The 23,311-nt window shown below is 47.5% G+C and overlaps 1 protein-coding gene across 2 annotated transcripts in view; it reads left to right on the top strand.

Moving 5' to 3' along the window:
* The window catches only part of IGDCC4 (immunoglobulin superfamily DCC subclass member 4), an 87,209-nt gene extending 65,545 nt beyond the window's left edge, over positions 1 to 21,664 (top strand). For both annotated transcript variants that reach the window (XM_033070227.1, XM_033070226.1), the window contains exons 11-20: positions 45 to 278; positions 4,471 to 4,578; positions 4,847 to 5,030; positions 5,672 to 5,799; positions 5,999 to 6,169; positions 6,652 to 6,789; positions 7,263 to 7,368; positions 8,244 to 8,478; positions 15,346 to 15,510; positions 17,051 to 21,664. In XM_033070227.1, coding sequence (XP_032926118.1) covers positions 45 to 278; positions 4,471 to 4,578; positions 4,847 to 5,030; positions 5,672 to 5,799; positions 5,999 to 6,169; positions 6,652 to 6,789; positions 7,263 to 7,368; positions 8,244 to 8,478; positions 15,346 to 15,510; positions 17,051 to 17,593 — 2,012 coding nt within the window. In that variant the 3' untranslated portion in view covers positions 17,594 to 21,664. The remainder of the gene's footprint in view (positions 1 to 44; positions 279 to 4,470; positions 4,579 to 4,846; positions 5,031 to 5,671; positions 5,800 to 5,998; positions 6,170 to 6,651; positions 6,790 to 7,262; positions 7,369 to 8,243; positions 8,479 to 15,345; positions 15,511 to 17,050) is intronic.
* The last annotated feature ends 1,647 nt before the right edge of the window (positions 21,665 to 23,311 follow it).

The raw sequence follows: 23,311 nt of genomic DNA, 5'->3' as shown, positions 1-23,311 counted from the left end.
GGAGGCACGTGGCTCAATCTTTTTCTCTTTTCTTCTTCTTCCAGTTCCATTTGCCCCGACAGAACTAAAAGTCCGAGCGAAGATGGAATCTCTCCTGATAACGTGGCAGCCCCCACCAAACCATGCCCAGATATCTGGCTACAAGCTCTACTACAGAGAGGTGGGCCCAGAGGAGTCCAGTGATGAGAGCCCTTTGGATGGTGCTGAAGATGAGAGCTGGGATGTAGGACCCATAAAACTAAAGAAGAAAGTGAAGCAGTACGAGCTGACTCGACTAGGTTAGCTGGCTGCATTTTTCTAGCACTTGGTGAAACCCAGGGCCTGTCTCTTGCACTTTGTAGCATCCCAGCATGCTCCCAAGAGGCTCAGTTGTTTGCATGGAAATAGATAGGTCCAGGACTTTCTGAGGTGTTTTAAGATCATCCAAAATCCTTTCTGGAGTGAGGCTCCTTGAGGCTTGTATCAAGCAGAGTTTAAAGCATAGAAATTTCTAATGGAAATTTAGCAGGGATTTTGACCAAGTTACTAATTTACTTAGTATATGCTAATAAGTGGTTCTTAATTAATTAGTGTTTTTATTGTGTCACTATAAAGAGTGCCAAGATGGAAATCTCCAGTGAGGACAATGATCTCTCCTTTCCTGCCTGTTCCTAAGGAGCTACAGACTTTCATGCTGTTTGAAATCTCTCTGTATTAAAATGCTGTGAGGGGATAATTCACAGCATACTAATTTTAGCCCAGTATTCTCCTCCATCTCCCACCAAGGGAAAAGGGATGGAAGAGTGAGTGTCCATGACTGGAGATCTGAGCAGCAGTAAGACCTGCCTGCCTGGCTCACAGTGCTTGGCATTTCCCACAAGGGGTTGTGTTCCTAACATCTGAATTGATTTGCCCATTGATACAGGATGGAGAGAGAGGAGAGTCATGACAGATGCATCCTTGAAAGAGGCTTTGTGCTTCCTAGAGTCCTTCCACTCCCCACTTTATGCTTCACCTGTTACTGCCCAGTGAATGGAGACTGTAGGGCTCATGTCTGTCGTGCTGGTTCATCTTTACACTTGTAGCATGTATGTTATGCACAGTGTAAAGGTCAGGCTGCAGCACCTGGAAGGACTGTCATCTCTAAGGGGGTTTCCCAGCTCTGTCACAGCCATCTTGCCTCTGAGAGTGTTAACAGTGATGAGTTTCTCTGAAGAATTTAGGTCTGTAATTAATGCACAGAGGAAACCACATGTGAACATCATCACACGCTGCTCCAACCACTGGCAAGTCAGTCAGTGCAGGGGCTGGGAGTGGGCTGAATTGGTTCCAAATGCTCTGGCACGATGATGTTGAGAAGGCTGCTTGTTCTTCTGTAATTACTTCCTTGAATTTGGGCATCCGTCAAGCCCTAATGGTTTCCGTATGATTGGGCTGGGGCTGTGTCAGGAGCGCAGGCTCGGGTTTCTCCCAGCCCAGGATGTTCCCTCTGCTCCCCTTGTGCTGGTGAATGATGTGCTGCTGCACGTGTAAGTAAAGGAAGGGTCAGGAATCTGGCTGTGCTGAGGGAGGGAGGGGGTCTGCACATGAAACCAAGAGGAGTGGTTGGGATTTAGAAGGGTTTAGTTTTATGGTGCAGAACTGCCCTGTGCCAGTACTTAGGGCTGCAGCTTGTAGAGAGAGGGGGCAGTGGTCCCAGGAAGTGCTGGCAGCCCTCATGTGATTTGGGGAATTAGCTGGGGGGTTTCCCAGATCAGGGATGTCTGCCTGGAAAGCACAGCACTAAGATCCCTCTATAAAAACAAATACCCAACACTGTCTCTTAGGATTATCTCCAAGAGTCATTGAGTCCAACTGCCTGGGTACCTCAGTGTTGACCAAAAATGAAAGCAAATTCTGTTCAAATGTCTTTTAAACACTGACAGGCTTGGGGCATTGACCTTCTCTCTAGGAAGCCTGTTGTGTTGTTTGAAGTGGTGTCAGGAAATCCCAGGCTGGGCACTGGGTGTACCAGGCTGAACTCAGATGTGCTGTGTTCATGTCAGTGCAGGCAAGGTCCAGAGTGGTTGCTGCATGTCCCTTGGCTCCACAGCTCTGTAGTGTCACTGAAGTCCCTTGGTTTGAGGTGTGGCTTAAAATAGAAGACTTCTCCCATCTCATGGAGTAAACTGTGTCTCCTTAGAATGGTATCACTAATGGTACCTTGTGTCTTGTCTGAGAGGTGTGTGCTGCAGTCCTGTGAGAGAGGTGAGCAGCTGGTCAAGGGCACACAGGAAATCCAGCAATTTCATGAGTCCACAAGATCAGAAGGAACCTTTCCTGAATCACCAGGAGGGGCTTTCCCTGAGAAATTCTTAGTGACTTCCATCTATGTGCTAGTACTTACTCTTTTCACTGAGGTGCAACTACCAGGGCCATAATTTATGTGAAAAATAAATGGCAGGGATCTGATGCTGCCTTCCACATTCCCATGAAAGCAGATTGCATTCCTCTGGAAGTAACTCTGGAAATCAGGGTGTTTTCCTACTTAAAGGAAAGTATTGCTTCTGGCACCTGGCCAACATGAACACCTTGAAATGCTGAGTGAAGCAACATATTTAGCATATTGGATATATTATGCAGCCATCCAGATTAGTGATTTGAAATGATCTGGACTAGATTATTCTGCTTATATTTAATGTATGATGGAATGCAGCAAAATACATCTGTTTTCATGCTGCCTACCAGCTTCTTGACAGCTTGATAGAGTTTTATGTCTGCCTGTTCTAAGAGCTTGAACATCTGGGCCTGTGTATAAAAATTGAAGCCAATCCTCTGACTGAGAAATCCCAAATACCCCTATTTTCAGGATGTGAGGTGCTTGATCTTGCAGTTGAGCTCCCCTGGAATCACGTGTAAGCAGCTGCTGTATTGATCCTGCCCAGGGATGGAGACAGAGCACTTGTCCTTTCCTTCACTCCATTCTCCAACAGGAGCTGCCCACAGCTGCATCACATCTGGGAGCTTTTCCTCATTGTTTTGGATCACACTGTCCATGATGTGCTCGTGTCCCAGTGAAGCCCAGCCCAAGGCTCAGGCAGGAGGAGAATGTGGTGCTGGCAGGAGATGGGCTGGGGTTCTTTATTCCGCTGAGCCTGTGGTCCCAGCCCATTGGAGGTTGAGTACCCTTTGGCTTTATCCCCGTTGTGTGGGCTTAAAACATTTTTCTGTGGCTGGAGAGTGTGGAAATGCAGATCAGGCTGTCTTGGAGGCAGACAAAACTCTGTTTGCTTTTGGGATTCTTTGGGGGACAAAAACGTGGCTGAACTGTTTTTATATTCTGTGCGTGAGCGTGTGTTGTGAGCAGAGAAAGCCTTTGGTAATTGGTACCATCAGCCTCTGGGAGTGTAATCAGGGCAGTAATAATAAAATTGGCATCAATAAGAAAGGTTTCATTTTGCTTACGTTGTCTGGCAAAGAGAGCAGTGATCTGTGAGGGCAGGGAATGAAGAGGCATGTCCCAAATTAACAAACTTCATCAATGTGCTGCAGCCAAGGCAACAAAAGGCAGCGTGGACTGCTCTAGCTGAGCTCCTGAGGGGGCTGGCAGCTGCAGGGAATGTCTTCTTTGAGAACTTTGTATCTCCCAAGTTGTTTCTTTGATTAAACATCTCCATTAAAAATGAAGCAGCTGATGAAAGGCTGGAGGAAAGAGGAAAGTGGATTTTGGACGAGGGCAGCACTACTTGGAGTCAGAGAGCCCTGTCCTGCAGCTCAGTTTGAGATTCCCCACAGGCTCTCTGATGGGAGGAGCACGCAGTGAGGACCCTCAGGTTTTTGGTGTGGGTTTTCTGTGCATTGTTGTTTTTGTATTTGCAAATTGGGAAGCTCTACTGTGGAGGCAAAATAGACACCATACAACAAAGGCTGCCAGTGACTTAACAGGGCGTTTGAGGACTTGCTGGAAGGAAGATTCTCACAGCAGTGAATAAATCAGAAAGGACTTCAGAAACAGGAGGTACATTTTGGGGGGAGGAGAGAATGTCCTCCTCCTCAGGAATAAACAGTGCAGTGCAGTCACTTCCATGGTGGAGAGGGGAGTCAGCATGTGTAGGTTTCTTCAGTGGTTTGTAAGGGAGGAAGATCTGGAGATCCTGAGTAGATGTGCTGGAGGCCAGGACACTGGTCAGCCCTTGAGGGCTGGGGCAAGTCCATTTCCTGCTGATAATTTCTGTCAAAATAGAGAACCAAAGAGCAGCTGTGCTGGTAACATGCACCAGCTGTGAGACAGTGTTTGTGTGTGGGGAGCCTGTAAATGGAAGGGGGACTCCCTGCTGTAATTCAGGTATTAGGTGATATTTACTTTGGTATAAGGTAACAAAAATGTATTTATTATGTTCAAGCTACTTTCTTGGATGGTGAGGAAGGCTGGTGGGATCAAAGAAGATATATCTGACTAGGGAGGGTTGGTGACCAAAATAACCCAAGGCAAACCCTGATTGATTTTTCCAGCTCCTGGGAAGCTGTATGAGGTGAAGCTGGTGGCATTCAATAAGCACGAAGATGGGTATGCAGCAGTTTGGAAAGGAAAAACAGAAAAGGCTCCTGCAACAGCAGTAGGTGAGAAATGCCCTTCAATTGTGTCTCTTCTGCTTGGCATGTGGCTTCAGAGGGATTACAGGGGATGAACTTCAAAAAGGACAATACCAATATAGGGAAGATCATAACATAAGGGAACTTCCTTTGACAGTTTTTGCAAAATGCATTGGAGGAATTGGGAAAGAGAGAAAGGAACAAAATATCCCCCTTCTAATTAGGGCTGTTCTGCTGGGTGTGAGTGGCATTACTGTCATTTCACCTCCACACCTCTTCTTGTGCTGCACCACAGATCCCCCTGTGCAGAAGGGGCCTCCACTGCCTCCAGTCCAAGTCTATGCAGAGTCCAACAGCTCAACTTCCATCTGGCTCCGCTGGAAGAAGCCTGACTTCACAACAGTCAAAATTGTCAACTACACCGTGCGCTTCAGCCCCTGGGGCCTGAAAAACGCCTCTCTTGTGACATACTACACCAGGTAAAGAGGGCTCATCTGCCATGGGGTGTTCATGGCAGGAATGAGCACAGGGCAGGAGGGAGTTGCATGGAATTTCCAGAACTTAACAAAATCCTGGGTGTTTCATATGCTGGGAATATCTGCCCTGGTCACTCATAATGTTCAGAACTGCTGAAATGTGGCAGTGGCGCTTGACTTGAGTACCAAGGAATCATTTACTGGTCTCTGCATATTTTTTGCTGTGGTTGGACCTTACATGCTTATTAACAACATTGCAAGGTGCAGTTATGCATTCATGATTTGTGAGATGGTTCTCACAAGTTTGGTCTATAAATTGCTAGAGTTTAAGCAGTTTTGATAATTTGGGGATGTATTTTACATCTGAATACTTGTGCCCATTTTTAGCCTCTAACCAGGCTGTTTTCCACTTTTCCCTGCAAGTACATCAGAAATGGTCCTGGAGACTGGGAACTATTTTGCTCTGTCCCTGGGAGCTGAGTGTTCTTGCATTCACATGGCTGCAGAAGATGGAGCTTTAGGTGGAAAATCAAACGCTGTCAGAGTTAGGATAATCCCTTAGGATGCTCCTGGTGATGTGTCAGGGTGACATGAGAGAACCCTCAGGTGTTCATGGCCTTGTGCTGTGTCCTCTCTCTCTCCAGCTCAGATGAAGACATTCTCATTAGTGGGCTGAAGCCCTACACCAGGTATGAGTTTGCTGTGCAGTCCAACGGGGTTGGCATTGACGGGCCCTTCGGCAGCGTGGTGGAGCGCTTCACCCTGCCTGACCGTGAGTGTTGATGGCCACCACATCCTCATTTCTCCTGGCTTTCCTTGAGTCTCTATCACATCCCTCCTAATCCCTCTGAGAGTTGTGGTCTCAGACCCCCTGAAGCTCTGATGACTTTGAGTACAGGCTGGGAAGCCCTCTAGGGGGGAATGCTCTGCTCCTCTTCCTGCTGCTCAGGCTGGGTCTTTGTCTCTGCCAGGCCCCTCCACTCCTCCATCTGACCTGAGGCTGCACCCTCTCAACCCCTACGCTGTGCAGGTGCACTGGTGCCCACCTGTGGAGCCCAATGGCATCATTGTGGAGTATCTCATCCTGTACAATGCCAACAACACCCAGCCAGATGACATGTGGACCTTGCTGACACGAGAAGGTGAGCCTTCTTCAGGTACTCTGATAGCCCATGGTCCTTCTGCCTCCTTTTCTGTCTCTGCTCAGATTTCTGCCTCACTTTGCACACAGACAAATATTCAAGAGCTCATCCTGGCAGTTTTCTTGAAGCATATGCTGGACCTGGTCATAGCAGAGAGTCCAGGGACATGGTGCTGAGAGACATGAAATCCTACATGTCTGGGGCTGAAACAGCCATTATTATCATCCAGGAAATATCCCACAGATGCAGCCTGGCAGCCAGTAATTCCTAGAAAAATGTGTGCCAGCAGTAACACAAGCAGTCTGTATTGTTGGGTCTGTAAGCAGGAAGTTCATTATTACTGAAGAGGTGTGTGAAATGCACAAAAATGTCACAAAATCCCTCACTTCTGAGGGTCCTGCAATTCCACAGCTGCTTTGCTGTAGCCTCTGAATACTCTTGAAACAGAACATTTTAAATCTTTTTTATTTGCTTTTGGTCAGGAAATATTTTCAGCACTGAAGTGCATGGCCTGGAAAGTGATACCAGATACTTCTTCAAGATGGGAGCAAAGACAGTGGTGGGATCTGGTCCCTATTCCAACGTGAAGGATGTGCACACCCTCCGGGAGAAGCTGTCTGGTATGAACTCCTCCTTACCTCAGGGCAGAAGGGAATTGCATTGCTGGAGACTGATTTGTCAGCAGTGACATTTCTGCTTGCCAAGCAATTGCTGCTGTCGCTGTGTAGGATGTGAGGTAGGATTCTCTGCAAGGCAGTGCAGAGGATCACAGCAGAGCCCTCAGATGTGCAGCTCCAGAACCCATCCCACAGCCAAACTTCATCTCTTCTCCATCCTGGTTCCTCTGGAAGGGCACATGCAACCTGCATCTTGCTGTAGCATGACATTAATGAATTTGCACAGATGCCAGTTTGCTTTAAGTTGTTCTAAATTGTCACTGCCAAGGAATTTTATTGTTGCATGTGTAGAATCAGAACCACAGAACAATTGGGTTAGAAGGGCCTTTTAAACCTGTTTGGTTTAGTACAGCTGGTGGTTCTGTGCTGAAATGATGTCATTCTGTGCTGAATGATGTCATTCCTTCCCCTCCTAGATGTCCTGGATATCCACTCTGTGACAGGGATCATCGTGGGGGTGTGCCTGGGGCTGCTCTGCATTCTCTTCTGTATGTGTGCCAGCTTCCGGAACAGCAAGCACAGGTGAGTGGCACCTCAGGTGAGGGAGGCTGCTGTGGAAGGAGACAAAAACACTGTGAGCTGCATCCCCTGTTCAGCTGGGCTGCTTGGGGTGTGGTGTAGGGAACAATTAATGCACAGCTTGCATCTGTGGATGAATAAAGAGTATATTTAGTACAATCTTTTCACTGATTTATTTTTTCAGTAGTTTCTCTTCAATTTGCATTCTTAGACTAGTAGAGGTTTTTTTCAGAAAAAGAAAAAGGAAGAACCAGTTTATTACCTGTGTCTAGTATGTTGATTCTGAGGTTGGACAGCTCTAAGGATGTTTGGAAATAGTTTAACTTTCATCTGGGAAAATGATGAAAGACTTCCCAGTGAGTGACAGGCTGGTTTAAGGAGGGCTGGATACAGCCCAAAGCCCTCTGCTATCCCAGGGGTCTGAATCCAGCCACAAGCATTTGGAAAGACCATGAGCAGAACACAGCTCAGTTGTTCATAAGAGCTTTGAGCTCACAGCAGATCTCAGGGCTAGGCAAACAGCTTCTGAAGTCGTGTCCTAGCGTGGCCACTAAACTTTCCTGTCCTGCTGCACCTCTAACCTGAAAAGCAGAGGTGACAAGAGTGACACAGCTCCCCATGGACCAGGGTGTGTGAGCACCTGCTTGTGCTGGGACTAGTGGTATATCCCTTGGGGTTTGCTGGCAGAGGGACAGCCTTGCATCCCACAGCAGGATTTGTCTGAGCTTTGGCATTAACTAAGGTGGTGCAGAGACACATCTGCAGTGAAAGGTGTTCCAGTGGGATGTGATGATAAACAATATCCCCAGGAGTGGCAGGGCACTAGTCACCTGCACAAAGACCAGCTGAGATGTCAACTCTTGCTTGTTTTCCCTCAGGGAGGCCCTGCCAGGCCTGGATTCCCAGGCTGCTGGCAACCACATGTACTACCACCGGAGCAGGCAAGGGGTGGCCTCTCCCAGTGCCACCTTGGACTCACATGAGCTCGAGTCACTCATGTCCCCACTCCCAGAGGATGCACCCGTGCCCCTGGGGGACATCACAGAGCTGGCAGAAGTGCACAGCCTCATCCACACCAGCCTCCCTGAGGACATCTTCCATGGGAAGAGAAAGGTAAGGACCCATGCAGGTAGTGACTGGGCTCCCACCTTTGTTTGGTGTGTGGCTGCTGGGAAGCCAGGGTGGGATCCTGTCCTGGCCCTGCACTGCTGCAAGTCTTGGCTGCAGGCTGCTGTTGGGCAGTCACACATTTCCCCTCTCTGTAAAACTGGACTGGCTCAGCCTTGGCTGTTGGATCTAATTTGGGATGCCTGTGCATCTACCACCCCTTTTCATCCCCTGGGACAGTGACCCCTCAATCTGAGAAGCTGCTGCCAAACTTGGTGCTGCACCAGGCTGTGGTATTCATGCTGCTGTGGCATATGGATGGTGGGAGGAAGCGTGATGTCTAGAGCAGACACGTGGCCTTCCAGGATTCTCTTTTGCTTGGACTAAAAGGAGCTGTCTCCATAAATAGAGTGTTCACTGGAATACTCTTGAAGATAAACAAGAGGTGAAATTGTGGGGTTTTTGTGAACCTTATTTTTTGAAGTGGTCTTTTCCTGCCCTGCTCGGTTTGCGTGACACTGCATTGTCTTTCATTCCTCCCTGCCCATTTCCTCTTTCAAGCTTGCCTGAAACATTTCATTCCATTAGGGAACCTTTAATTGGCCTAATTTAGTTAATCTGTTTATGTCTCTCTTTGTAGCCCTGGGAGAGCATGTAAAGCAATTAGGAGGTTCAGTAAAACAAATGCATTGTGAGCATGTGGGATTTGACGTTTGTATCAAGGATGCACTTGTGTGTCACTGCAGGGAAGGTGAGTTCAGGTGCCTGGCTGACCAGGAGCCCTGCCCGTGCTGCTGGAGGCAGTGCAGGTGGGATCTTTTGAAACACAGAGTGTTGTGCTGGCTGTACCAGCCCCATGAGCTGAGGCCATCCCTGCGTGCTGTGGCAGATCAGTGCTCAGCTGAAGGAGAGGCTGTTTGTTTGCAGCCAAGCCACATCTATGGATTTTGGTGGAATGTGGCTGCTTGTCTGGACCCAAGCCGAAGAGTGTGAGGAATTTCCTACAGCTCTTTCAGTTAAATAAGGAACAAATGTTTTCAGTGATGGGGACTTACCCCTGAGAACAGGTCATGGTGGGGGAAGTTCCCTTCTTTGTGAGGCCTTTCTAGGGGCAGCATATTCAGATCTCTTTTCCAGAGCAGCAATCCTGCCTGCAAGGGCTTACACCAAGATTTGAATATGTGCAGAGTGGGGCTGGAGAGGGCAGTGCCAAGGCCAGGCCACGTGGGGCTCAGCCTGAGAACTTGGAGCCCTCAGAGTGGGCAGTGCCCAGCAGCAGAGCTACAGTCACAAAGCACAGCTTTGGAGGAGATGGACAGGTCTGGCTGTAGGGTTTCTGTAATTGGGTGGGGAACAACCACTGAGAGATAAATTCACTGAGGATTTTTTCTTTTTTAATGAATGTGGCTAGGGAAGCAAGGGTCACTGGGAAGCAGCCACCCGGAGAGCAGCGTTGTCACCCGTGCCGACCAGGAGGGTGACCTGGCAGGTGAAGGACACGGAGTGCTGGCCGGGAGCAACAGGCTGTTGTTGCTGGGAGTGGGCACTGGAGGGAGATGTGCTCCCACACAGCAGACCCTGCTCCCTGCACTGCCCCGTCCTGCTGGAGTGCCACCTGAGCACCACTGCTTCCTTGCTGTACTCTGACCTGTATAATCAAGTGTGAAAAGAATATGGCCAAGAAACGCCTTTATGCTGCAGTGGCCGAGAGGCCCCGTGTCCGGATGGTGATGTGATGTTACCTGGGTGGGCAGTCAGGGGCTTGGGCAGGTCTCAGGTGCATGGCTGGAGTGCTGCACACATGCCTGGTGCCCACAGTGGATGTAAACCAAGCCAGGAGCAGCTGTGAGTGTGTGTGTGTCCCTGCTTGTGCACAAAATGCTGTGCTCCACAGGCTGTGGAGTGGGTGTGGTGTCCTGTGTGCTGCAAATTGCTTCCTCCAGCATCCATTGAAGCTGGAAACCCCCAGGGACCCTGCCTGGAACAGTGCTGTGGGAGCTTTGCACCCTGCAGTGACCAGCTGCCTTTGTTGCCTCCTCTTTTCTTCTTTCGTGCTGTGTGAAGTTGGGGCTGTGAAAATCCATGGCAAGGAATGCAAGAGAACCACAGGAAAGAAAAATTCATTGTGGAAGGAAATTCCTGTCCAGACTGGCAAGGGGAAGCTCCCCAGGGTGTTCTAGGTTGGATACTGTGACTTGCAATCCTATTCACTGAAGAAAGGGAGTGAGAAATGCCTCAAGGATCCCTTTTGTTGAGCAGCATATCATGTCACCACAGAGCTGGGGATGTTGGCTGGGGCAGACCCTTGGGCTGAGGCTGCTGGCACTGCAGGGCAGGTTTGTGTAGCTGTGACCTCCAGGTGCCTGCTTGTCCCTCTGTCTTCAGGTTACACTCCTGAAACCTGGTTTGTGTTGGCTGGTTGGCACTGGCACTGGCTGCTCTGTGCCTGCAGGCTGTTCCCATGCTGACTCATTACTTACCATTCCATGGATTATTCTTTATTGGTTTTATCCTTGTGGCAGCCTGAGCTTCCAGTGGAGATTGGATGCTCCACATTAGATTAACACAAAGAAGGGACTGTCCCCATGCCATATGGAGTCAGAAGTGAGTGAATGTCATTTTACAGGTGTGGGGACTGGAGAACACACTGAGGGCAGGAAGTCTTTACAAACTCTGAGATTGGAACTGATTCCTGCTACGAATTGTGGGCAAGGATTGTGAGATGTCCCCTTGGTCATTTTCAGGTCAAGATCATAATTTCCTTCAAATTTAGGGCTGTGATTCTTCCTGAGCTGTTACACATAGTGCTGGAGGTGCAGGATGGTGCAAGTGGAAGGGGGGACAGTCCCAGAGGAGCCTCCTGGACCCCCTGTCCCTGCCTGCAGGACACCAAGGTGCTACTGCAGCCAAGGTGTGGGCATGGGACCCCTCTGGATGCTCACAGCTCCATTAGGCAGGAGTACAATTGACCATTCAGTAGTTCATTTTCCTTCTTTTATGTGTTTCCAGTGGTCACACACAAGGATTTCTAAATCCACTGACAAGTGATTTTCCTCTCCTACTCTCTTCCCCTTGCAAGCACCCCCAGACTGATGCCCTCAGTAGCCCTTTTATAAATGACACAGTCGTGCATGGGCTGTGGGGATGCAGCTCTGTCTCCTCTGACAGATGGACTGAGGATGATAAAATGGCTCTGCTCCAGACATCTCTGTCACTGCTGCTTGTGGGCCAAGCAATTTAAAGGGTGGGGGAGAATGTTAAAAAGCATCTGCTTTCCATGGAAGACTTGAGCTTTTCATTGAATGAAGCCAAACCCAAGCATTTTGGTTTGGAAATGTTTGCTGTTGTTGTTCTTGTGAGCTGGAGCCTTCCTTGCTTGCTGCCCTTCTCTTCCCTCTGGGCCTCCTTCCCACAGGACTGCATTTCCCACGAAGCATCCCTGTGACTTGGAGAGCAGAAGTTGTAACACATCAGGGAACTTGGATCTACCCAGGTTGTTTGTCATCCTTGTGTTGAAATTTTTCTGCGTGGAAAAGAAGTCTCAGTGTTTTCTGAGAAGCTTCAGACGAGAGCTGTGCTCCTGGTGCCAGCAAGCAGAGACTCCTGGTCTGTGGGGAGAGGTCTGTGCTGTGTTGCAGCCCAGCTGCAGGCAGGGATGTCGCTGTGTTTGCGTGACACGGAGCTTTCCCACTCGCTGCTGTTCACCAGCGAACCCTTTCTCTCTGCTGCTCCCCTCTCCAAAGCTGGGCACATCTGAAACATCCCCAGCCTTGTTTTGCACAGGACTTCAAGCTACTTTAAATAACCATCCTGAAAAAACAGGGAAGGTTTTAAGTTGAACTTTTGCTATGTGTTCATTCTCAGCTCATATATTTGCATGAAATCATGACTTGTCACTGAGAAGGTAACACGATCTAGGCACGTTTTTACCAGTTGGAGTTTCTATAAAAAGGCTAAAATGAAAAGGCTTGTTTGCTTTGATAAGGATTTAGCTGTAATGGAAATGTCTTTTATTGGAAGATGTTTTTATTAGTTTTCATTCTTGTGTTTGCAGTGAACTGACAAAGAGATTTTCCCCTCTTTATATTAGTATTAGACTGACACGCCTTGCTCCTTGCCTTCATTACTGTGTTGTAAAAACCAAGAGAATATTTCCTTCCTTCAGCCACCCACTAGCTCCCCTTGAGTAAAAAGAAACAGTATCGTTTATTACACCAAAAAATGCTGCTTAAAAAAGCAGTGAAACTTTCAGGCACACAAGATTTCTTCAGGTCTGTGATGAAAACAGTCCTAGAGTTAATTGCTGCTGCCCAACCTTAGAGACTAAGCCCCAAGAGGGATTTGTCTTTTGCTTTTTTTTTCCCCTCTCAAACATAATGTGCTCGAACAACATGTGGGACACAGGCCATGTTGTGTGGCTGATGGTTTTTTCTGTTTGTTGAAAGTTGCAAACTGGTACAAAACAAGTTTGTTCTTCGTTGCAGCCAATTTCAGCCAGAGCTGAACAGGCTGTTCCCAGAGTCATCAAAACCTATGTAAACATGGCAGATTGACATTTCCGCTAACAGATGGTCCATGGGGGATTGCAGTAGAGCTGCCTGTTTCTTTCCACATTTTTTGGTATTCACAAGATGCCTGCAAGAAGGTTTTCGAGTTTGCTCTGTGTGTGTGTGTCTGCGTACGATGCTCAGATCTCTCTGATGGCAAATACGCACGCAGGCATCTCGAACAGGACACACATTTGGTGCATGTGTGCAGATTTGTGTAGCTTCAGCGCTGAAATTTCCAGGCACTATTTGCTCAGTAACGTATGTTCCTTGGAAGAGGCACAGAAGCCATCAGTCAGGGATGGAGCTGCAGAAAGCCTTTCAGATGGCAGCAGAAGCAAATTGAACACGCTCCTTGAGCACTCGCACGTGGAGATTTTCCTTATTGCGCGCTCTCTGTGATCGCTTGGTTGATTTCTCGCTATTAAAGCGTAGTTTAATGATTGTCCACTTAGAAACAGAGCAATTAGGGAAGGCTTTTGGCTCAGAATATATTGTTGAGGATTACAGAGAGAGAAATGGAAAAGACATTGCCTCAAGCATCCACATCTAAATTAGCAAATGTTTGATAGCCACAGCGCTGAGCGTGGACATCCCTGTTCTGCAGGGTGTTGGCATATCAATGAGGCCTTTCACTATTTGTTTGCTAAAAATTTTTTCCTGAGGCAGTAGCAAAGCTCCTGTGACTTGGGGTGGTGCTGGGATGTAACATGGCCCTTCCTCCCACAAGGTGTTGAGGCATTTGGGTGCCTGGGTGAGGGTGGACAAGGGGCTTGGGAGCAGCTCTGGCCGCCCTCAGCGCATACCCGAGCGCTTCAGTGTCCTTCTGCCAGCCCTGGCAGCACGAGGTAGCATTTGCTTCTTGCTAAATAGCTGACTTAGGAATGTCTGGCTCACATACAACATCTGGTCGTGTATTTCTACCTAATTTTCAGCCAGATGGACCGAGGCACAAGGAGGTCAAATGACTCAGCCAAGGTCAGGCTGATGTCAGAAATCTCCTCGCTGTCTCAGCTGGACTCACGCTATGTTGGAGGATGCTGGAATAGATTTGGCCTAAGGAGCAGCCCCATATGCAGGGCAGGAACCTGGGCTGTGTTGCTGGCAGTGAGCAATAGAGGATCAGTGGGTTTGAACAGATGTGCAGGGTGTCTTTACCCCACACACCCATGGTGCTCACACCACCAGTGTTCTGTGTGCACTCTCTGTTGTCAGGTCAGGATTTTCTCCTCTTCTCTGCATCAGCCTCTCTTGTACCCACACAATGTGTAGCATCTGTGGAACAAGGCAGAGATAATGGGCCTGTGTGGTCCTTGAATCTGAGCTGTGTGTGTATGTGTACACTTATGTGAGTACTAGCAATGCTCAGCTCAGGTACACGCAGGACATCCCAATAAAATCAAAACCTGGAAAGAAAACACTTTTCTGCCTGTGAACTAATAGTCTGAGCTGTTAAATAACTTCTGCTCTTAAAGACACACATTTGCCATACACAGAGGTGTGCATTCACCAGTTTATTGCAAGGGGAAGCTGAAAGAACCCAGAACAAATTGCGTTCAGCCCGTATAATTTAATTAGATCTACAAACAAGGTAACACTGGTTGCCCAGGGGATTTAAAGCTGAGCAAAGAATTGCTAGGTGGTCTGTTGTAAAAAAAAAAAATAAAAAAAAAATTAAGGCCCCCAATTTTGTGCCTCTGTGTTGATGAGGAATGGCAGAGTGTTTTCCCAAGTCCTGGCTTGGAGCAGGAGCTCCTGTCTGTGCTGCAGTGAGCAGTTTAACAGAATGTCCAGCTCTTACTGGGGCAGCCAGGGCACTGCCCTCACCCGTGGGTGAGGCTCCTTCTCTGTGCTGTGGAGCACTGCTTGTGCCAAAGCAAAGGCTGTGGTCACTCAGCTCCAGATTTCCCAGCTCTGTGTATTTTTCAGTAGGCTCGTTCTGCTCTGGGCTGTTGCAGCTTTGCAGGGAGTTGATTCCAGTGCACCTCTAAATGATGTCTGTGCCATCATTTACCCACTGGCCTCACAATTTGAGAATCAGTGGAAAGCCCCTTCTGCAACCAGTTGTGAACCATCTGGCATCTTTTATCCCTGTGCTCTGCATCAGCCCATCTTAACAGCAATAAAGCCAGTCCTAAGGCAGGGACTGCGTGAGTCCATTGCTGAGCATTTTTATTTTGATGCTATCAGAAGTGTCACCCACATATATGCTATTTTCCCAACTTGCACTTTCCTTTTTCAAGCTGGTTCTCATTTCAGGTGTATGAGGATAAGAATCCATGTCTTTGATAACTGCATCCTTTCTCCTGCCACTTTTCTCTTGCAGTCTTCATGGAATAAATCGGTCAACCAGGCCTGGACAAACAGCATCACCAGATATGGGGATACCAACACCAAAGAGCCTCTCTCTGCTGTCAATGGGTCACTGAAGCTCCCCTCCAGTGCAGGGCAGAAGCTTCTCTTACAAGCTCTGGTTTATGATGCTGTGATGGTGGGTGTCTTTGGTGCTTTATTGATTGTGTGTTCTCATGTGGGTTTTCCATTCATGTTCTCCATCTCCCTTTCTCCTTTTTGCAGCCCCTTTTTGTGGGCTTGTTCATCTGGTGATGGCCAGGTGGGATCAGAAGCTCAGTTTTCAGCAGAATTGTGACAGTTCTGGTTCCTGAGGACCTGGTGCCAGGCACCAGCAATCTGCTTGGAGTCTTTGCTGTGGCTGTGCAGCAATCAGCCTGAGTGAGTTAGGAGCTGCAGTGCTCAGCACAGTCATTAAGATCTACAGCGTGCTTGCCTGACAGAGGGATTGCATTTTTGGCTGTAAAAGGAGTCAAAGATCAAGGGTTGATTTAAACTCCCTTCTCCAGATAGGGCAGAGCAATTTTCACTGCACTTGTTCTGGGAGGAAATCCTATTTCTGATACTGCACTGGAATAAATATGCACTCCTGTGTTTGGGAGAGTGTGCATCTGTGTCACTGTCTTAGCAAAGCAAGCTGACACCTGCTCAGGCTGACTCTGTACCAGAAGATTCTTTGGTTATTCTTTGAAAAAGTTCATTCCCCCTCCCCGGCAAATACTTGTAAATAACCTACCTATGTTTCCTTCCTAGACAGTGGTGTGAAAATCAATTATACACAGGATGTAATTAACATTGTGGATAGAGTTAAGACAATGTTTTACAGCCCAATTACAGGGCAGCATTTATAGCACAGCTTACCCATCAGAGTTTGTCAACAAAAGAGAAAAGTGTTAAAATATGTAAATGATGCTCAAAGTTGGCTTCAACAGAGAGTGCAAATTACACGTGGGATATCACTGCCATACTCTGAATTGTCTTCTTGCTGCTACATCACACTCAGCCCACAATCTGAGCGTTGATTGCCTTTGTCAGCTTCTGCAATAATTTGTCTGGTAAATTATTGAGTGATAATCTCTCAAAATGACCTGCTTGTCAGCCAGATTTGTGGAGATCTGTAGCCTGAACTCCACTTAAGCACTGTGGAGCAGAGCCTACTCTTTTCTTGAATTTACCCAGACTTTTGCAGGCTGTGACCAGGGCTTTAAGGAACACACACTTTGTGATGTCTACCCAAAATTAAATGAGGAAAGTGAAGGGAGCTCTTTTGTCCATCTCAGAAGCCAGTTTGCTACAGTGCTGCCCATTCAACCTCTAAAAATCTGGCCCTTAATATGGAAACAGTCTGGTGAGAGTTGAAAATTGTGGTCTTTGACAGAGACTTGGAGGAATGGTTGTTCCAGCCTGCCAAGAAACTGTGAGCAAATCACTTTGGTCCCTTGGGACTTAACTTTCTCAAATGTAAAATAAAAATAATGATCCTGAGGTGATTTGAGTTGCTTCTTAAGACCCAAGTCCTGAAAAACATATCAAGATAATGCTTAATAGAGGCATATATACATCCCATTGCACTCAGTGGGATTAAAAATAAATATATTGTAGTGCTTGGTGTGGTCACAGCCTCAATTATTTGAATTTCACTTTACCTTTTTTTAAATTTCTCCCCTATTTGATAACAGAATGAAGCAAAGAAAAGCCACCTGCCAGCCAGCCTCCACCAAGTAGAAGCAGAGGTCATCGTCCATTCTGATTTTTCAGCCTCTGACAGAGACTACAACTCCCAGCTGCACATCCTGGAGAGTGAAGAGACACAAATGGAGGAGCAGGAGCCTGGAGAGCCCCCCTTGGCAGAGCTGGCTCTTCCCATCTCTCCCAGTTCCCAGCAGGACACTGGCCAGGTGTTGGTGGACTGCACAGACAATTTGGAGGCTCAGGCCCAGGCTGAGCTGCTCTGTACTGACACAGACACAAAGACTGACACACCAGAGGCTGTTTGCATCCATGGGCTCACCAATGGCTTTCACAGGCATGGAGAAAGTCTGGATTCAGTGGAGAGTGGAGATTCAGACTCCATCCAGGAAGGCAGGAGTGATGTGCAGCCAGTCAAGTGCCACTTGTTTTCCATGGCACCTGAGGAGGCCCTGCTCTGTAGTAACTCTGGATTAACCAGTCCATCCTCAGCAGCTGAGAACATGGCATGTGTCCCCAGTCACAGAGAATGAACTGATCTGGTTTTGATCACAGCAGAGCTGAAGCACGAGGAGAGCCTGTCCCTGGCAGGAGCTGGGCAGGTGCAGCATCTCAGCAGAGCAGGGCTTGGAGCTGTCAGCTCTGCAGAGGCTTTGGGAAACCAGGGGGGTTGGTAAGGGCCCCTCTTCCTGCCACTGAAGTTGATGAGGAACTGGGTGTTGGTGGGAGCAGGACTGAGCCATCTGCCAAAGTCTGCCACAGAACCACCATGGAGCAGAGCCTTGTGCACTGGGCTGGGGCTGGCACTTCAGCACAGCCCTTGAGGGGACTGGCACCACGTCCTTTAGCGCTGGGAGGTGGCAGAGTGCACCGAGGGATCCTTCCCAACCACCTCTTCCCCAGGGAGTGCCCGGGTACTGCTGACTGCCTGGCAGCACTGGGATGAATTCTGGCACAGGAGTCCCAGGAGGGGGTGGAAGCCCTGGAAACAAAGGCAGTGAGCTGTAAGCACCAGCCTTTTCTGCCCTCCCGTGGTTAGAAGGATTACCAGGCTCTCTGTGTGTGCTACCACAGTAACTACTACTAACAGGCTGATGTAGTGGCCTTTTATTACACACTCTACGAGTGCCTCTAACAACTTGTACTATATAGAACCTTCTGCAGTGTCTGGGTCTTTTCACCAGCCTAGGCTTTGTTTTATGTAGGTTCTTGTACCTAATATTTTAGGTACACATCTGTCCTTTTAATGTACAACATGTATTTTTATTTCCTTGGAACATCTTTATATTATTTAATTTTATAAAGTGGAGTAGTGTGTGGTATAGAGTAGCATTTTTACTACTTCTCTCTTTCTTTATTTTTCCTCCCTAACAACACAACTACCTCATGTCTGTTGGAGAAAAAAAAATGCAGTAGATCTACTCATTTGTTATAGTCCATTATAGGTTTTAACTTATTCTTATACTGCCTTTTTTCTAAAGAATATGTTTGCACTGGTTGTTGACTTTTCTTTAACACATAGTGCTGCAGATCTGATGTCTCTCTTGCTTTGTTTCTTGACGCCTTCCCTACAGCCAGAGTTGGGTTGTGTCTTGCTGTAGGATTGTGTTTTGCTGCAGCTGCCAAAGGACACTGCTTTAGCTGGCAGGATGTCGATCCATCTTTCCTCAACAAGCTTGTACTAACAAATAGAAAGAAGAACCAGCAGTTGCAAAAGTAACCTGTGATTCTGGGGGCATGTATTTCTTTTCCTTTGAGTGCCCATGTGGAGACATCTCAGATGGTTTTGATTTAGAGAGCAGCACTCAGCCTTCTGCAAGCAGTGGACTTGCTGAAAGCCTTGGATGAACAAGTGACATTTTCCAGTCACTTCTGATAGTCCTGGCCAAAGTGCTTTTGAGTGAATTTTTTTTTTTGAGGAGCAGAGCACCACCAGAGTTCTAAAATTAAAATGAAATTTTTGGTCTCATACCAGTCAACCTGGCTTAAAAATCATCCAGTGACTCTTCCTGCTGATGCTGTTTGGTTACTGCTGATATGTCTCTCAGCCTGGCCCTGCTGGGGGTGGACTTTTCTCTACTTTTTTTAGCCTGTCTCTGTCCTCTAGACCTGCAGGGTTTGACTGCAAATGCTATGAGATTGGACCAGCTGCTTGGAGTTATCAAGGATCAGTAATTCTGTTCATGGGTGTTTGGTAAATGTTCTGCCTTCCTGGAGGATTCAGACATCTCACCATTTGTTTAAAAAGTGAAGGAAAAGATGCCCACCTTCATCTTTTCTTACTAAAATTCTCCCCAGATTATATGGGGAAGCTGTGTGCCAACTTGAGATCCTGTAAGAGACCTTAGATTCTGTTTTTCCTGGTGATGACTGGTGGAGCTGTACCACTGCTTGCAGCATGGAGAACCTTACTTCACCAGCACCCTGCAACCCTTTGACCTGCAGCTCTTCAGCAGAGGAGAACCTGCGAGCCTCCATGTACCCTGATGGGAAGGATATTGGAGCTTCCACCTCTCCCCAGCAGGAACATCTCCTCCCAGTATGACACACTGTTCTGGTAACCAGCTGGATTTCATTGTGATTGCTCTGTTTCTCCAGCTGCTGCTTGGTGTCTTGAGGAGTCTCAGAAATGCTGTTCCACACTCTGAATAGCCATGACTCTGGAATGCTGTGGGACAGAGACTGGAAACCAGTGCCAGTGAGCAGGTGAAGGCAGGGGTTTATGTGTGTGTGCTACTGGAGCGAGGAGGTAGAAAGGCAAGGAAACATAACTGGGCAGAGGAAGTGTGTAAATAACCTCCAGAACCCACTGCCACAAGACTTTGAAACTCATGCCTTAGCAGGGTTACAGATAAGACAGTGAAGTGTTATTGCAGGCAATAAGGGCAGTTCACAGTTCTCTGGGAGCGGATGCAGTCACACAGCTGCAAACCCTCCGGCTGGGCAAGGCTGGGCACTCGCTGCAGAGAACGGGGGGACACTGTGCAGGTGCCCTCAGGTCCCAGACAGTTCCATGCAGAGCCTTTGCCCTTCCTCAGTGACAGAACAGGCCCTGCACAAGCACATTGCCACTGCCACTTTCCATCCAGGGGGATGGAAGGGGACAGAGGCTGATGTAGGAGTGTGACACAGTTTTGGGGGCGCTTCCTTGTACATGCACCCTCTGCTTTGCCTGTACAGCCTTCAGCAGTCCTACAGCCCTGAGCTGCCTGGAGGCTGTCCCTGCCTGTCACTGCAGCCCACACAAGCAGGCACAGTGGGGCACCATTCCCTGGATCACTTTGGGCCAACCACCAAACCACCACAATCGTTACAGGCTCAGAGAGCTCTGGGGAGATGCAGCAGCCCACAATTTTGTTCATGCATCCCCAAAATACTTTTTGTCACCTTATGTTCTGATCTCATTACACTGTACCAGGGTGTGAAGCTGGAAGTGTTTGGCTGTCCAAGAACTGTGGTGGCCATGGGCTCATAGGCCAGACCTCAGTTGCAGAAATCCAAACAGTTCCCTTGGAGCCAAGAGGTCAGCAGTGCCCAGCAGCCCCAAAGCTGTCCCGGGACAAACACACATCCACTCAGTGCTGGGTGTCCTTGTCCAGCTCAGCTGTGCCCCAGGCCCCCCCTGCCCTGAACATGCAGGGACCTTTGAGTCTCAGCTGGAAGTGAATCAAAGAAGACACATAACACACATTTGATGTGTAAAGCTGAAACAACCAGTGCATATATTTTTTTATAATGAAATAAGTAGCTTTCTTGCAGATTTCTCACAGGCACACAAACTGTTGATACCTTTAATTACCTATCATGCTTAATATCTGTTCCTGCACACCAGGCTCCTTTCTCCATTTTCTTCCTTTCAATTGCTGTTCAACTTTTTGCTGGTGTATATTGTTTTACATTGTTAAAATGTCAGGTTTGTCTCACTGGTATAATTTTCTAGTATTAATGTTACTGTTTGGCTACGCAGCTGTATATTCCCTATGCTGCTGTGAGAGTCACAATTCTCATCCTTTTATTTCTTTTGATTTCTTGTTACATGAAACATGCAATTCAGATAAAAACCTCTATCAGCTTTTTGTTGACTTGATTCTTACTTACAGGCAGCAAAGTTCTGGTTTAAATAGTTCAAATGAGATAACTTCTAATTTAGAGTTTGAGATTTTTTTTACATGACTAGCTAACAATCAGCCCATGAAATATTGCTGTGTAAGAAAACAACCATTTTACTAGAACACTGTATATGGTTTTGATCTCATTAGTAATAGGTGTTTGAAGGAATCATTGTGTCTTTTCTAATCAATACTTTTGTTAGAAAAGAAGTGTTTAGCCAGCAGAAATCTACCATCTACTTCTGTTACTGTATTCCCTTGCTTGTATTTTCAAGTTAAATTTCATTTTCTGCACAGTGCATAAAGATGTGTAACCAGAACTTGATCTTGTTTGAAGGTTGTGTCTGTGTTTGGTTCCATGCTGTACTTATTATAACTTTCTTTCTTCAGAAACTGTTCTTACTCCACAAATACTCTTTAGTGCTAAAGTGTAAGAAGACATTGTCCTTATATTCCTTAACTAATGGGTTATTAATAAAATGTTTTTTAAAAAGAGTGGAATTTATCTCACAATTCAGTCTGTTCCAGCTGTGTGAGGCTGTACCTTGTTGGCAGAAGCAGTGATGGGAGCAGAATGCAGAATTCCTGCTCACACCAGTTCAGTACCAGAGCTCATCACCATGAAGGCTGGGATTGTGAGATGATAGTGAGTACCTGGTTCCTTAGGGATTCTTTTGGAATTTCAGACATGAGCAGAGTTTGGATTCATTTCTGGATGCTTGCTCCTCTCTCAGTTTTGAACTGATCGCTATAAGAAAAAAATATTTGTTCAGTTTCATGCTTCATCTTGCTGGGGAATTTTTTAATGGGAAAAATAAGCAGAGGCATCTAGCAGATGAGTGGTGAGAGTTCTCTTGGATGGCACTCTGGGCTTGTGTCCAGTGGGATTGGTGAGAGGTGCCCAAGGACACACTGTTAACCTCCCATGCATCTCCCTCCTTCCTGGGATGCATTCCCTACTTCAGTACATAGTTTCCATTATTACTTTATGCTGCCACAACTACAGGGCCATAAAATCTCATTTTATCTACATTACAGAGGTAATAAATCTGCACTTAGCACAGTGTTCTCTGATAGCGGTTAAAGGGAACTCAGACTGTAACTCTGATGAGTCTCCTAATGATAGGTAACCCTGCCAATGAGCAAGGAAGGACCTTGGAGGGGGTGATGGGTGACTGCAAATGACTCTTCCAGCTCTCAGTTTGCAGCATGGGATGCTGACTGGAGGCTGCTGAGAGGAGACACAGTGGGATGGAATGGATGATAGAGATGGACAGACATGGCAGTAACAGGAGAGAAGTGAAGAGCAAAGCGTCTGGTTGTGTTTCTTTCTCTTCCCAACCTCTGTCACCCCGAAACACTGGGTAAGGATGCAGCTGGAAATGCCACTGCAGCAGGCTTGGGTTTCTCATGGTCTCAGGTAATTCAGGTTACAACTGCCAGTGCAGTGCATGGCCCAGCTCAGCCCTCTGGAACACGGCACAGCACAGGACAATGGGCTCTGTGATGCACTGAGCTGGCCAGGGTCACTTCACAGATTCTCCACAGACACAGAGAACACAGTTTCTTCTGGGGAAAACAGCTTCCAGAAGCAAGTCCCACCACTGCTGGCATGGCTCTGGGCTCAGTGCCTCAAGGTGGATGCCACAACTTTGTCTCCCTCTCCCCATTGCTCACTGACCATGAAGCAGATGCTAAAACCCTGCATGTACGTGCATAAGGGAAAAGCTCCCAGGCTGTTAGCAGGCAGGGTAACCACAATTACACATAGAATAATAAATGGAGTGAATTCAGACAAGTTAATCTCCCACTTCATCCACTGAAACTACTAATGGTGTCTTGGGGACCTCAGTTGCAGTTAATTGGTGTAAATCAGGAGCACGATTGGAGCTTTGGAAATTTGCTGTGCAAGGAGTGAGGGGTGAGTGATGCCCTCAGAGGGCAGCTCTCCTGGAGGATAACCTAGTGGAGAGGGAGGGCAGACGGACAGACAGACAGACAGATCTGTGCCTCTCAGCAGCAAGGGGGACGGAGGAATGGACCCATCCACTGCTCTGCAGGAAAGGGTTTGGAGCCTCAGTTTGGGCTGGACACTGTCACTCCTGTAACCCTGCTGCTTTTCCAAAGGCTCCGATTTCTGCT

Source organism: Catharus ustulatus, chromosome 12, assembly GCF_009819885.2.
Source record: "Catharus ustulatus isolate bCatUst1 chromosome 12, bCatUst1.pri.v2, whole genome shotgun sequence".
Taxonomy (NCBI): Eukaryota; Metazoa; Chordata; class Aves; order Passeriformes; family Turdidae; genus Catharus; species Catharus ustulatus.
Note: the sequence above shows the minus strand (reverse complement) of the source record. Positions and strands in the feature narration are given on the sequence as shown.